The 14,117-nt window shown below is 35.7% G+C and overlaps 1 protein-coding gene across 1 annotated transcript; it reads left to right on the top strand.

Moving 5' to 3' along the window:
• Positions 1 to 555: 555 nt before the first annotated feature.
• Positions 556 to 12,434, top strand: LOC124150315. The gene is made up of 11 exons (XM_048386973.1): positions 556 to 607; positions 2,469 to 2,536; positions 3,992 to 4,112; positions 4,597 to 4,644; positions 4,920 to 4,964; positions 5,479 to 5,651; positions 5,886 to 5,984; positions 6,812 to 6,879; positions 7,731 to 7,822; positions 8,133 to 8,242; positions 11,525 to 12,434. The coding sequence occupies exons 1-11, from the start codon at positions 556 to 558 to the stop codon at positions 11,876 to 11,878; spliced, it is 1,230 nt and encodes a 409-aa protein (XP_048242930.1). The 3' UTR covers positions 11,879 to 12,434.
• The last annotated feature ends 1,683 nt before the right edge of the window (positions 12,435 to 14,117 follow it).

Here is a 14,117-nt window from a genome sequence, read left to right as displayed (position 1 = left end):
GCAAATTTAACTGAAATGTAAAGTGGCTACTCTTTATATTTATTTTCTTATCTTCCTTGTCTATAATCATATGACATTGCCTATGAAATTTGAATAAATAAACAAATATTTTGTTTTCCCATACCGACTGACGATTGTCGTAGAACAAAGATCGTTTCTACAATAGAGGGCCTCATAAGTAATATTTGAACTAATATATTATATTTTGTAAACGCTTTTGCTGGCTGTGACCTAGGCAAACCATGATGTTTTTAGAAGAATCTGCTTTGTTTAAATCACAATCACTGATCCAAACATGTGCGCCAATATGTTAATCCTTCAATAAGATTATCTTATCGTGAGAAGAAAGGTGCCGTTTATGAACTGTGCGTTGCGACTCAACGTTCAACTGAATTGTGAAAACATTTTAGTATTGGGCAGAGACGTCCACATTATACAAATTCTCACTTCCGTTTAAAAAATCCAAAATGCATATATACTTAGACGTCTGATGGCCAGTTACGTTTGAAACGCGTTGAAAAAAGGCTGTTCATTATCTTGGATCGACTTTTTGCAATGGAAGAGGCATCACTGCATGGAATTTGGTCAGAGTCAGGAGAAAGCTCAGGTAAGACCAAATATCTACATATTTATTTATGTAAAGACATCGGTTTATTTCTGTGTAAATCACCATATAGAGGAGATACATTATCGTTCGATATTATTATATTATGCAAAACATCACACATAAGATCATGAAATGTTTTCCCTTTCTGAGATATTGCTCATATCTGACAAATATACATACATTGTAAAGGAATCGTTTAGTGCCATATACATGAATATAGAAATGTAATGACTACTCTATTAACATAAGACGTTCGATATAGAGTTGTGAACGGACCTAACAATTTACATCTACCATCTTTTATTATCTCTGTCGCAGAAAGCACACTTCGTTGTGAACTGCAGTGTTATAGTGAGAACCTTTGACACAGAAGACAATTATTTCTAAAATATGTTCTAAAATAACGTATCGCTTTACCGTATGCATGTACATAGTATAACGTTAGTTGTTATCTATTAGATTTTTGATCCCCGTACATTGCTAAAACTGCACAATGCGACACCCGGGTATACGACTATTAAACAACCTCCAATACAACAATGTTGATAAACAAAGATTATTTGTGATATCTACAAGCAGTGTCACAATAAAACTGAAGATTTTGATTTTGTATCGCCTATGAAAAGTAATTTATTCTGCAAACATGCAGTGCCACGGAAACTCTAACTATCTTTTATTAAGAAGCTGCATATGTGTTATTTCGTTTAAACAATTTGTAACTACAGTTTGAATCCCCTTTTTAACATGGACATATTATACACTTGATGAGATTGTTTGCGCGGCTCAGTTCTCAGTTCACATGTTTGACAAATGGCACTATAAAACGTTGGTAAAAATATCAAAAACAGCCTTTTTAATTTGGAATAGTATATGCCCAATGACGGTTTGGCAGAAACCACAAAAAAGTATAGATTGTCAATAACATGTCGCACATACCGGGCCCTAGTTCAAGATCAAAGATAATTGCCGCCTTGGAATGTCTAGCGGAATGATTGACACCTGTTATCACTGTAAATGTCTTGTCAAGGCTTGACTAACGATGACTCAACGCCAATTTAAAGAGGACATTACCACATGTTTATTGATAAACATTGAGAATAACCATAGACAGTATGGCGCCGCTTAATTTGACTGTCTGCCGCTTTCACACTGATTTGACAATATGCATAGGTAACACGCGTTACTGCCGCATGAGTTTGTTATTTTCTATGATGGGTAGTGATACGTGTGCGATTTATTTGCAATGAAACTTAGCCAATTCTCTATGACATCGGCATTTGTGCACGGGAACCACGGCGTGTATGTTTATTTCTCTCAAATCGTAAACGTAATTATTAATTACTACAGTCACCTACTACAATATTTTGGGTTATTTGTCATTTGGATATTTTCTTTATAACTTAAGACAAATAATTGATATATGAATTATTTATATTAATATGAATTCAGGCTCTTGAAATAGAGTTTATTAACATCATTCCTCTATTTGGCTGGCATTTTGAGTAGATTGTTCTGACTAAATCTAGTTCCACCATGCAAACTACATGTTTTCCTCTGAATTTATAATCAGTATCTCTTCAATTGTAATTATTCTACCTGCGTTTTATGTTATAAGAAAACCGAACAGTTATCATCATTCGATAGGACAAAGGCTTAACTATGCTTCTTACCCAAACTACCAAACTAAGTATTCAGATGTGTGACCATATCCCTACAAACACGCTAAAACCAAGCAATCCCATTTCACTTACATATTGTTTGAAACACATGCTAGTCAATCGCAAAATACTGATTCGCATTTTAGATTCAAGGTAAGCAATGCATTATATACTTACAACATATTTATCATGTTCAATTTAAGGATCCGAATACCAGATCGACGAGGAGGACAAGAGTGACACATCGTCGGAATTTGCCACCAATTACCAGGTATTAATTGAAATAGTGAATAGATTATTCACTGATTATCCGGGGAAGTTAACAATTTTTGATTTAAACAATATTTCATTCGGAAATAATATAACGATACAGAATAGGGAAAAGGTGAACCGAAAACTAAATATCTATACTAAGTCTAACATCTTTCCTCTTACAATAATGTACGCAGTAACTATATTCTAATGTAAATGAATAACATTTTGTAAAAAGGAAATACGGTGAGACAGTTAAGTAATGTTGTATCATTTATTTCGGTTTCTTCATGTCCCAGGAAACTATACGCTGACCTCTTGTAATAGAGTAACATGAATGTTTTATTAGTAGACTGAATGTGTGTCTGTATGAACTGAATTGTATCATCATAGTGTTGACCCAAAAGGAATATCGCCAAGGTGAACGAGACAAAAATATTGAAAAAAATCATAGAGTAGGTTAGGAAAAAAAGTCATGGGAAAAAAATCATAAACAATAAAATCTGTATGCATATCAGTTTTATTCAAGTAACAACAAGTGATCTGAAGACTAAATAAATAAAGTCCTGTTCTGTTCTGAAGACGCCGTCATGATTAGTTGGCGCCAGCCTAGACTGTCCAATCAACGTGAATATACAAACCGTGATGTTACTTGACCAGTTGATGGCACCTGTCAAACTCAAAGTGCCCCTGGTCCTCCACCCACCATGTGTAATACTTTAGCGCACTTGAATGTTTTATGTGCAGCTATATCCCTGTTAGGCTGAGTGATGAGAGAATAAATTTGGTCGTTTTTGTTAACGATCGTTTTTATGTTCAACCTGGTAACCTTATAAGTGACTAACTGTTTTATCATGATGAAATGAAACATAAAAAAATAATCAGAGGGAATGACGGTCGCATTTTTCGCATACATGTCATGCTCGCATTAATTTCATGATTTACTCAAGATAGATTTGAGCAACGATCATGTTTGGGTAAGGGAGATAATTTTGTCTCCGCTTGCAATTGGTTTCAATCGGACGAGCAGCTCCGAGATCGCAGCTTGACTGTTCGGTACGGCCGAAACGCGGCATCCACGTTGTTCACGCTCCTTAGATCACGCGGCCTCATTGGCCTGACGAGACATAGCTCTACATGCCACTATCGCTTTGCTTCAGTTTCTGCCAGTCTATACCTTTCTTGAATCAATTAACGATTTCATTGTCAAAGTGGTCTGATTTCAGTAATGTTAATGAAATCGGTGTTGTAATATATTATAAACTTGAACATTGTGCACTATCTGTTATACATCTGTCAGTTATATATGTAATATTCATATTGTCAGGGATTGTTTTACTAAATGTGTTAACACTTATATCACCCGTTTACATCATCTGCTGCTAGTGTCGAAAACAAGTGTTTGACGAATTCAAGTTTTACCGCATAACCATATTGTGGAAACATTTTAATTTTGTATTTGGTCTCATCGTAGAGTCCAGTCAAGCGCAAGAACAAAATCTTGAGACAAAGGGAAGAAAATGGAAAAAAGAATAGATTAGGAAGCGGTCCAGTTGCCTCATCTACACCTATGACAAGAGTTTACGACTTTTCAGGTATTTCTTACCGAACTTTACAATAATGGTTCCTAATTAGTGGCCAGGTTGAACTGTTGAAATGTGTCTGTGATTGCAGAAAGTGTCTCTCATAACCTGTAATGGGTTGTTCATACATAATTGTTTTAAATAGATTTTATATTGTAAATATGAGGTGAGACTGTAATAAAATATCTGTCTGTAATTACGACAAGTAGGACTGACCGTTAGCTTTAGCAGTCCACGTGAAGCAAAAAAAGTATAACGTTTGTGACTCGCCTGCAGTCGCAGATGAATTTCTTTACCTTTTTAAATGTCCAGGGCTCAATCATCAAAGAAAAACATGAACTGTAAATTATTGTGCATGGCAAAATGTATATAAACTTTGCAAATGTATGCAGTTTTAAAAACTATTATGTTCGAGCAATAAAGCACGTTCAAGATAACTGATTCATATATTTTCATCAACCCAAGCCCATTTCTTAAATTGTACTTTTCTATGCAGATGGAGAAGATGACGGTCAGGACTTACTGAGAAGAGCCTCAAGCTGTAGTATGTATTTTCATCAAACACAATTCTATGAGCAGGTTCATGAATTTTCTTGTCACATTCGTGTAGTTTAACATGTAATTTGCTTTCATTTCAATCAGAGATTATCGTAGGTATGCTTAGACACGCAGTTATTTTCAACATCTAAATGGATATTCATAAAGATAAATGAAATCCGTATCCATCGGCGATCAATGGTATGTAGTGCATCGATGTGTCTGCAATTTGCTTAGAAAATAGCACTCATACGGCATCTGATAAACAAATTAATGTTTCAGAGAAACAAGCTGCAATTCAAGCTGAGACTCCTCGTATGAGACAAGGTATGTCACACAACGTATGAAATGATTTTTCGCATTGTATGAATAATCATACATTTATATGATTTTGGCACATCTTTAGCTGCCACAAGATACGCGGAATGACACAGGAGGAACATCTCCATTATTGATAAGGATTGCTTAATCGACATTACAATGCCCTAGCTAATGATATTCAAACACTCATTCGTCAACACCAATTACATTCGACCAGCAACAAGATCATTTAATGTAACTATCCTTTTTATGTTTGCCGCTGAGGCTTGTCTTATATTCCAGCGGGATTTCAAATGACTGCAACCTAGTGCTTATAACACTTCAGATTGCAGTTGATGGCAAAATTAGCTTACTCTTTTTAATAAGAATATCAAGGAGGGGTAGTTCTGTTTGGCTCGAATATATTTTGAATTTGATATTTGAGTGCATATTTTGGAGAAGGTTGCACTTGAATTTTTCCCAGAACGTAAAACGGTCATCCAGGTGCTATGTAAATATTTAATGTTTCTCTTAATTACAGGAAAGTCAATCCCCTATGCGGAATTTCTCCAACTCATGAGGGTCATGGAAGGACGACTTCACAGGGCCATTACAGATTTGAAAGGCGAAGTCGGCGACCTTAAAAAGGAAATTGGAAACTTAAACAGCGAGGTTAGAGACCTCAAGAGCAAACTTACTGAAAAGAATACACAGGTAAGTGATGATAGTCAACACTGTATTCAGTTTAAAATGCATTCTCGATATGATTTATCGTGTTTCAAGGGGAAAATTATAGTTAAATATATATTTACGTGTCATTACAAGGAAACATTGATTTTAAAAATTGCATCCAGCCAGTGTTGGATCATGCGATATAACAGTAAGTGAACTAGTAGGGCATACCATGATACGTTTCACCGTCAATTTTCACTATATTTGTATTTCCAGGTTACCGCCCTAACTGCAAAAGTTACACGTTTGGACAACAGGGTCCAGGAACCAACACAAACTTCGACCAAATCCAGCAAAGTCAGTACAAACATAAGGGTAAGATCCCAGCAAAACATCAAAACGGCGGATATGTGGAAAACCGTGTTTAGCGACCGAGATTATACAGCTCGTTAAACGAGGGCAATCAACATAAACTATGTGTTGTTATTGGGAAGAAAAACACCATAACGATTGTTTTCCCGATGTACTCGGCACTAATAAGCGGATTAAGGTTCAATTCAGATACTTTCGGCTTGAAAGCATTCACTTTCTTTATCTAAAATAATATTTGGCATGGGGGAGATTGCACTAGTGTAATGATAAAACACCACTTTGTTTACAATCAAGTTGTAAACAATCAAGTTGTAAACCAACGCATGGACCTGTTACTGTTGTGGTACGGTATATTGTAGACATGGAGCATAGAGTGTTTTTGTATGTTGGATGAGTGTGTTTGGATGAGAAAGTGTTTGTATGCGTGAACGTTGTGTTTGTGTCCAGAATGGTAAATGCGTATGAGTTTCGTATGTACCCCGGTATGCAAGTATGAAAGTAATTATGTCTTGAGTGTATGTGTGTGAACGTTACGTAAATTTGTGCATGGAGGTATCTGAGTGAGGTAGGTATGTTGTGGTGTGTCCACAGAGGTGGATGTGGGATGCAACTGTATTTTATTGTAATTTTTTAATTTTTTTTAAATGGCCAGGTGTATCTATTTTAAATAGCTTGGGTTCAGCAATCGCATTAATTTCACGATTTACAGTAATCGATGCGTTTCTCATAAGACAATATCAAGTTTCGATAGATTTATCTCACAGATAAAATCACCAATATTGATTCTTTCTATTGTCTGTTAACTATATTTTATCAATTTTCTTCCTTAGGCAGCATTGAAGGCAGCGATCGACCATGCTGAAACTGAGAAAGGGTGGACTATGGAGCCTATGTTCACGTAAGTATCGTAGCGTGCAGTGATCATTTTGGAAAGGACGATATGTTCATTCTGTTACAATCATTTAAATAATTCGAAAATATCATTTTTACCATACTTGACAACCATTTGTTTGGAGTCGACTTACACCAGGAAAACGCTGTGGCATTGTAAGCACTATTTCTGTTGATATGTGTATCTTTGCGTCTGTGAGACCGAGTATGTAACCTATATAATTATTTATCTCTTTTTAAACCCCTATAGGTTTGTCGCTGATAAAAGTTAATCAAAACTATCAAAAGTCATATGTAATTTATCTTTGTTTCACTTATACTTTTATTACAGTACTTTTTATTCAGATGAATAGATAGGCTTGTTTTAAAATCTTATCGCATTTTTAGTGTTCATTTTACCTCCATAATCAATGAACGAGTCGCAAAATTTTGTGTGCCTCAAGTTTTTCTGATAAAATTGGAGGTACATCCGAAAAAGACTGTTACGCAATTTTGGCAAAAATAATATTTTCTTAATACCACCACGATTACTTCTCTTCCATGAATCCCGTTTCAGTAGAAAATAGTCATAAATAAAGTCTTAGGAATCTTTGTAATGGGAAATTATATGAGACAGTCACATAAATATATATCTTTTTGTTATTTTTGTACCAGAAAACTGTACCACCAATATATCTCAAATCTAAACGAATATGTCTTAATTATGCAGTGAAATTATACCTAATAATCTTGCTTCTTTTAGTTACTTCAAAATAAGTTAATAAGTTCATGCTGAAGTCGTTAAAGAAGATTATATGTAATAGTTATTGGCATATGTATATTTCTGGTCATATAATAAAAGTAAAACATTTGTTGCAGGTTGGAGTCCGCACAGAATCGACAAGTTGTCAAATACATCTGGGACTTTTCTAAGGTGATAGCTCCAAGCATGACAAAACAGGAATTTAAAGGTATCTTATCATTTAAGTGTATTTCAAATGCATGTGTCCGTCATGTACATTTTTAAAACATTTCAATTCCATAAGTCAATGCAAAGGTACACATGCCTACTAGTGGAAAGATTTAAACCTTTTTTCAGTGTTTTGAAATGACTTATCTATGATGCGTAACATTCCCATTAGTCTGTCAGGAAAGAATTATATGCAGCATTCACAGGTAAACTAATGGTTAAAGACTTGCTGTACACTATTTGAAGATATGGAAAAAAGACCGGTATGTTGCAGTTCACATCCAAATAAGGAAAGAAACATTATGTTCCAGATGGTATGACCAGGATCATGTTAACGAAGAAAGAGAAGCTATCCCGAACACGTAACGGAAAAGAGAAAGAACACACGGACGCGTCCAGAAAGAATTCAAGGAAACTGACGGTAAGTTGAAAGATTTGTGTTGCTGGAGGGATTAAATACCCCCTTAGGATATAAAATTTGGATTATTGAAGATGAATTTTGAGTGAAGCTTAACTTGGGCAAAGTAAGGCCAATTGTTGGAAGTGTTTGAGGTGTGACTTTATATAGGCCTGTTGGCCATGGCCGCCGAGTTAAAAAAAAGAGAAATTTAGAATGAGGTGAGTGGCGCCTTATTAATATATAATTAAAAGGTGCCCAGTGGAGTAAGGTTATAGGGAGAGGTGGAATTTGGAATACATATGTTTTTTGCAGAATTAACAGCAGGATAGATTAGAATAGAGAATTTTATTAGGACAACCGGGGTGTATAAAAATTGGTAAATTGCCTGCTTTTAATATTTACCTATTTACCCTTATATAGTTTACACCCCGGGTAATTTTCTGTTGTTTATATTATGAGTGTATATATATACATAGTGCCCCAGGTAATTTTACAAGTATACACTACAATTCTAAGACGGAAAGGCCGTCATGTGTTGTCTAGACTGTCCAATCAACGTGAGTTAACAAACCGTGATCACTTGACTAGCATTGATTAGCTTGTCTATAATGCCCACCTTTGTAACATGTCAATATATTGCTTTGTCATTATATCATTGTAATTAGTGCTGAGAAAATGTTGTTATGAACAGTGGCACGACCATCACCCGACACCTGTATATATTCAATGTGTTACGTGACAGACTATTTCTATTATCCCCCAGTCTCTGTCTTGTTAGTTAACGCCAGAGTCGACACACGCGTAGCTCAGCTATTTTAGTCAGTCTTCTAATGACTGGGACAACACACACGACTTGTGTAACTTGTTTATAATTTCAATCACTGTTCAGAAAACATTTGTGGAGGTGTAATAAACCACAGGCGCGAAAGAGATTTTTTTTTAACCTTTAATATGAAAGTATATATTTTACAAGAGCTTTTTGCCAGTCTAGCTACCACTCGCTCGTCTTCTACATAAGAGTAAAAATGGGGCACATCTCTGCCGGTATTCTTCCATGTATTCGCATAACAGCTTCGAAATAATATTTTGGGCGTCCATTGATGCACATATGCATCGGAGAGTCAACTAGGACATTGGCAAATGAATTCATGTAAATGCAATATCATCATACAACGTGTTTAGAAAATAATAATAAGAAGAAGATTCCAAGCGATGCTCCCGAGTGCTTTGCCGGTACTGACGTCAGTGGTTAGGGCTTGTGGTTTTGCACATTAGTAGATAATAGAATCCAGTCAATATATATAATATCGTTTTTTAAGTCTTTCACAGTATTTTAACCTGTGAAATAAACTCATCATAATACTTATTAAGAGGTGTGTCGCTAATCACCTCGGGATATCTTTGATATTCCATGTATAACTTTGCTCTGACTTATTGAATTTCCTATTTACCTGGCTTGAATCAATTCATATACAGAAGAGTAAAACGACTGAACCTGCATACATTTTAAGCGGTCATTGATCAAAGGATATTATGAGGCGTACTACTTTTTGTTTGTCAACATCACGCCTCGAAACATTTTATAAAGTAAACCGTGACTGTTCTGTTGTTAAAATTAGGTATTACTGAAACGGATTTTTGAGCAGTTGTCAATATATGAAATAATAGGTCATGTGTATCCATTAATGCCCATCCGACGGATATGTTTCCATTACCAAGCCTAGTAAGGCAAGGTTGCCTGTTGTCCTCAATACTATTTTGTGTTGAGCAATACGATTTAGCAACAAAATTTAAAAAATCATTGGCTTGCTATTATATGCGTATGAATTTCTCTTTTAACAGCAGGGTTTTGCCCGGTCTCAGTAATATTGAATTGTATAAACGTTGTTAGGTAAGGTTTAAATCTTACCATTTCTTGGTAGTTATTATTGTCGTTGCAAGAAATTAATAGTTTCTTTTAAATGTTACTTGACGAATTTACATTGCACCCTCAATGTAAATGTGTTGTCAATATATTCAAATAGTTGAAATCATTTCCTAAATAACTAATGTTACACAAATAACACTTTCCGCCATAAAAAGGTACATAACGCCATCTTTCTACCTTTATAGAAACCCTGAGCGTCACCCAATGACCCTAATAAATCTGTCACCCGCGGCCGCATGTATATGCACATAGAAAATTGGTTAGAGGTAGATATGCCACAAATACAATTACAGAAACTCTCAGAATATGATAAATTAGGAAGCATTTGTTTTTAATGATTTAAAGAATGGTTTATCTCAAATAAAGAAGGCCAACAGACAATGCCTATATGAAGTTCCCTCCAGACAAATTCCTTCCACATAATTTACTATTGCATCTCAGAGGACTGTACCATGGGTACTGAAACAGATAATGAACATTACCCTGATAAAAGTAACCACAACTAGAAGATAAATTATGAGGAGCAAATCTATCAAATTTGTAGCCATTTATTTCACTACGTTCTTATCTAAATGTACTATGTACTATCCAATTCTTTCCGTTACCAAATATTCTATATTGATGAGTTACATTACTATCGATCCGGACTTTCGTTGTCAAACATGTTAAATCGACACAAATTAGCCTCGAGCAGATCACCACTCAGCTGCCCAGCCATTCCACAGAGATTTTTCTTAAATTGTTCTGATAAACAAAACCAGAATATCGGAATCGTAACTGACATATCTCCCTTACTTGCGATATGTTCCAATGTTGTTAGAAATGTCGTGTCATTTTAAAACGTATATAAATCCAATCATACCTTCAGATCATTGTTGTAACATGTCTTTTGGTAGTATATTTATCTATACTACGAAATGTTTCATGTTTCATACTCTGTGGGGAGTGACTAATATTCACACCAAGTACCAGATAGATAGTTAGGAATGTAACGATGCGTATAACTATAGTTGCTGCAATTGCTTCTCTGAAATGAGAATAAAATGTTTCATGTTTGTTATTCCTGCATTAAAACGTCTTAAATAACTCCTGCTTGTACGCAGTGAGTTTTACTTTAGGAGTTCAACTGCAAATAATATGTACTATGAGTTGTAAGTTAATGTTACTGAAACTTGAAGATTATCTGTAGACTTCTTTTTATAGATTTAGATATATATTTCTTCCCATTTACAGAATTTCGATTTATAGTGACTCTAAACACAACATGCTCAGGACAAAGTATTCTACTGAAGTAATGGGCACATTTCTGTTTTTTCTTCGTTTTATTTCGTGTTTAAGAAAGGTGGGTGTTATAAAGTGAACGGTTTTGCTTTCAGAAAAGCAGAAACCGTGTAACTGGCATTGAAAAATCCGAACTACCTCATCACACAAGGACCAAGTACATTCGAGTAATGAAAAAACCGCAGCTCATGTCGTCAGAAGAGAGTTCGGTCGACGAGGATGGCAACCGGGTCTTCAATGTGAGAAGGAGGGACTGGGAGAGTCATGAAATGAGGGCCGCTAAAAAAGTGGCCGACGAGACATTTAGTAAAACAACCAAGACAGCAGCGTCCATCGTACCACGGACGAGACGAATTACAGGTGTCTCGTCATTTGCACCACCTCCTGCCTGGTTGCAGAAAGAAGACAGCTGGGTCAGCTCAGCACTGACATACCATGGAGTAGTTTAGAATCATCATCATTCATATCCTCATCAGAACATGCTTACTTACTTACTAAAAGGGGTGTTTTTATAGGTTAGGAATTTTAGGGTTTATTGGCAGCTTGTTTTTTGTCCTTTTTTTTAAATGCGGCCAAGTAGGCCTGGTTTGATTAGATATATGCTTAGTGCTTCAAAGGTTTAAAGTCATGTAGGGGGTTCAGTACAGTCATGTGATTGTTGCAATTTAGTGAGGATTGGAGTGTTGTTTGGTCTGTGTTGCTGGTAATTTGTTCCATAAAGTATTGAATAGGGCGCTCTAAATGTAAATGTCACACGGGAATAATACGTGTTCGGGCGTTTCTTTTTAAGTTGCAGTGGGGGTATTTACCGGTTTGGTGTTTTTTTTAATTAGGTGTAGGTGAGAGCTTAACTTAGTGTGGCCTGTTTGTAGTTTGGTTATTACTCTGTCAATGTTTTTGGTTTTATGATGGATATGTTTTTTTGAGTGGCGTTTTAGTTTGCAATCATATTTCTGATTGTTATTTTGCCGCTATTTTCCTTTCAGATACTTTTAACTTCTTTTTTTTTATTTTGGTAGGTTGATGCTTGGGATGCTTACTTCTTCTAATTTTAGTGCTGATTTGGCTGCTTTGTCTACATGTTCGTTGCCAAACACCCCAACGTGGGCAGGGATCCAAACTATTTCTATGTCTTTACCTAGTTTACGTAGATTGTTGGCGCTTTTATCTGTTGTATTAGTTTGGGGCGTTTTTTGTGGTTTTGTTTTTATGGCCTGGAGCCCACTTAATGAGCCGGGATGCGCATGAATCACGGTCGTCAAAACGAATATATTTACCAATTATATGAAGTCAATTAGCCAGTTCAAGAGACAATACCCTGGTGTAATTACGTCGCATGCCTCTGGTTCACGGTTCGTCTGATCTCCCGTCATAAAACCACGATGTTTATTTACCTGGAGCCCCAGACAGCGCTGACTTCCCTGTGTGCAAGTACGTACATGGCAATAAATGGTTTGACAGTTGTTTGACGGAATCCTCCCCCCCCCCCCCCCCCCCCTCCTTCTACCTTTTATGGCATATTTCAAAATTCCAAACTTGACCTGTTTTGTATATATGTATATATTATTATGTTAATATGGACAATGGTAAAATTCATAATCACAGTTCAAGGGCTGTTCACAAATTATGTAAATCTGCTTCGTGATGAATGAAGCATGGTAATAAATGTATGCATCTGAGTCATTTGTTCTGTATTCTTTGATGAGAATGAGTTTTCTTATATTAATGATGATTACTCTCACAGAATATTTGATAAGAGGATAGGACTTTCAGTTGAGAATAGTTATGCAAAAGTATAGGCGGTCTGTGCACATGTGGTAAAACTGATATATCATTGACATGATAATCGGGACTTGGAAATCATAGTCTCTCATTATATGACATAAATACACGTCTATAAGGACGCCCGACTTGTTCACGAAGCGTAATTTCAGGTTATCTGAAATCTGTCGGTTTGGAATTATTATTTTTTGTTTGTAATAAGGATAACAAAAACATGTTTTGTATTCTATTGAAGCATTCATAAATAATTCAGTGTTCGTTTCCCGCGGTTAAAGAGTTTAAACTGATTGCAAACTGATTTTAAAATATATGGTTCTGTCTGTAGTACGTCCTGATGTCATAATATTATGTCGTAAACATGTTAAATAAAACAATTATTGATAACTTCCTGAATTCCAATTGTTCAATGAACAGAATTATTCACAGCTCTGGCCTGAGACAACAATCAATTAGATGTTACTAAAGATTGTCCATTCTATGATCTTAGGCACATGTCGGCGCACTTACATGTGAGCCGTCTAGACGACCGTCTGTTTTGTCATTAAATGGCAGCTGCCATCCAGCCGAATACTTAATCTTGAGACCTATTAGGGTCTTGTCGAGTCAAGTGCGGGTCTCTCTCCCACCTTAGGGACTGAGACTGTAAAAGCCCCTCGCTACACAGACAAGTAGTGAATGTTTGAGATAAATATATTATTATATAGTTTAAACTCAATAAATAACTGTTGTTATTGTCCAAATTACTGATAAAACATATTTTAACTTTTTCCTTCTAACCATATTTCCAAACCATTCCAAACCATTCCAAGCCATTCCAAACATTTCCAATTTTGGAAATATGCTTGGAAATGTTGCCATTCCAATTTTGGATTTTTTGGAAAGATCGATCTTTCCAAGCTTTGGAAA

The sequence above is a fragment of the Haliotis rufescens genome, unplaced genomic scaffold (assembly GCF_023055435.1).
Source record: "Haliotis rufescens isolate VD_foot unplaced genomic scaffold, xgHalRufe1.0.p SCAF_63, whole genome shotgun sequence".
NCBI classification, from domain to species: Eukaryota; Metazoa; Mollusca; class Gastropoda; order Lepetellida; family Haliotidae; genus Haliotis; species Haliotis rufescens.
The sequence above is the reverse complement of the archived record's forward strand: the minus strand, read 5'-3'. Positions and strand labels throughout refer to the sequence as shown.

What these genes read in the sequence shown, in the direction of transcription:
- LOC124150315 (XM_048386973.1), top strand. Translation starts at nt 556, where the DNA reads ATGGAAGAGGCATCACTGCATGGAATTTGGTCAGAGTCAGGAGAAAGC. An exon ending in AGAGTCAGGAGAAAGCTCAG is followed by an intron (nt 608 to 2,468) that starts GTAAGACCAAAT and finishes GTTCAATTTAAG; the next exon opens with GATCCGAATACCAGATCGAC. An exon ending in ACTATGGAGCCTATGTTCAC is followed by an intron (nt 6,880 to 7,730) that starts GTAAGTATCGTA and finishes CATTTGTTGCAG; the next exon opens with GTTGGAGTCCGCACAGAATC.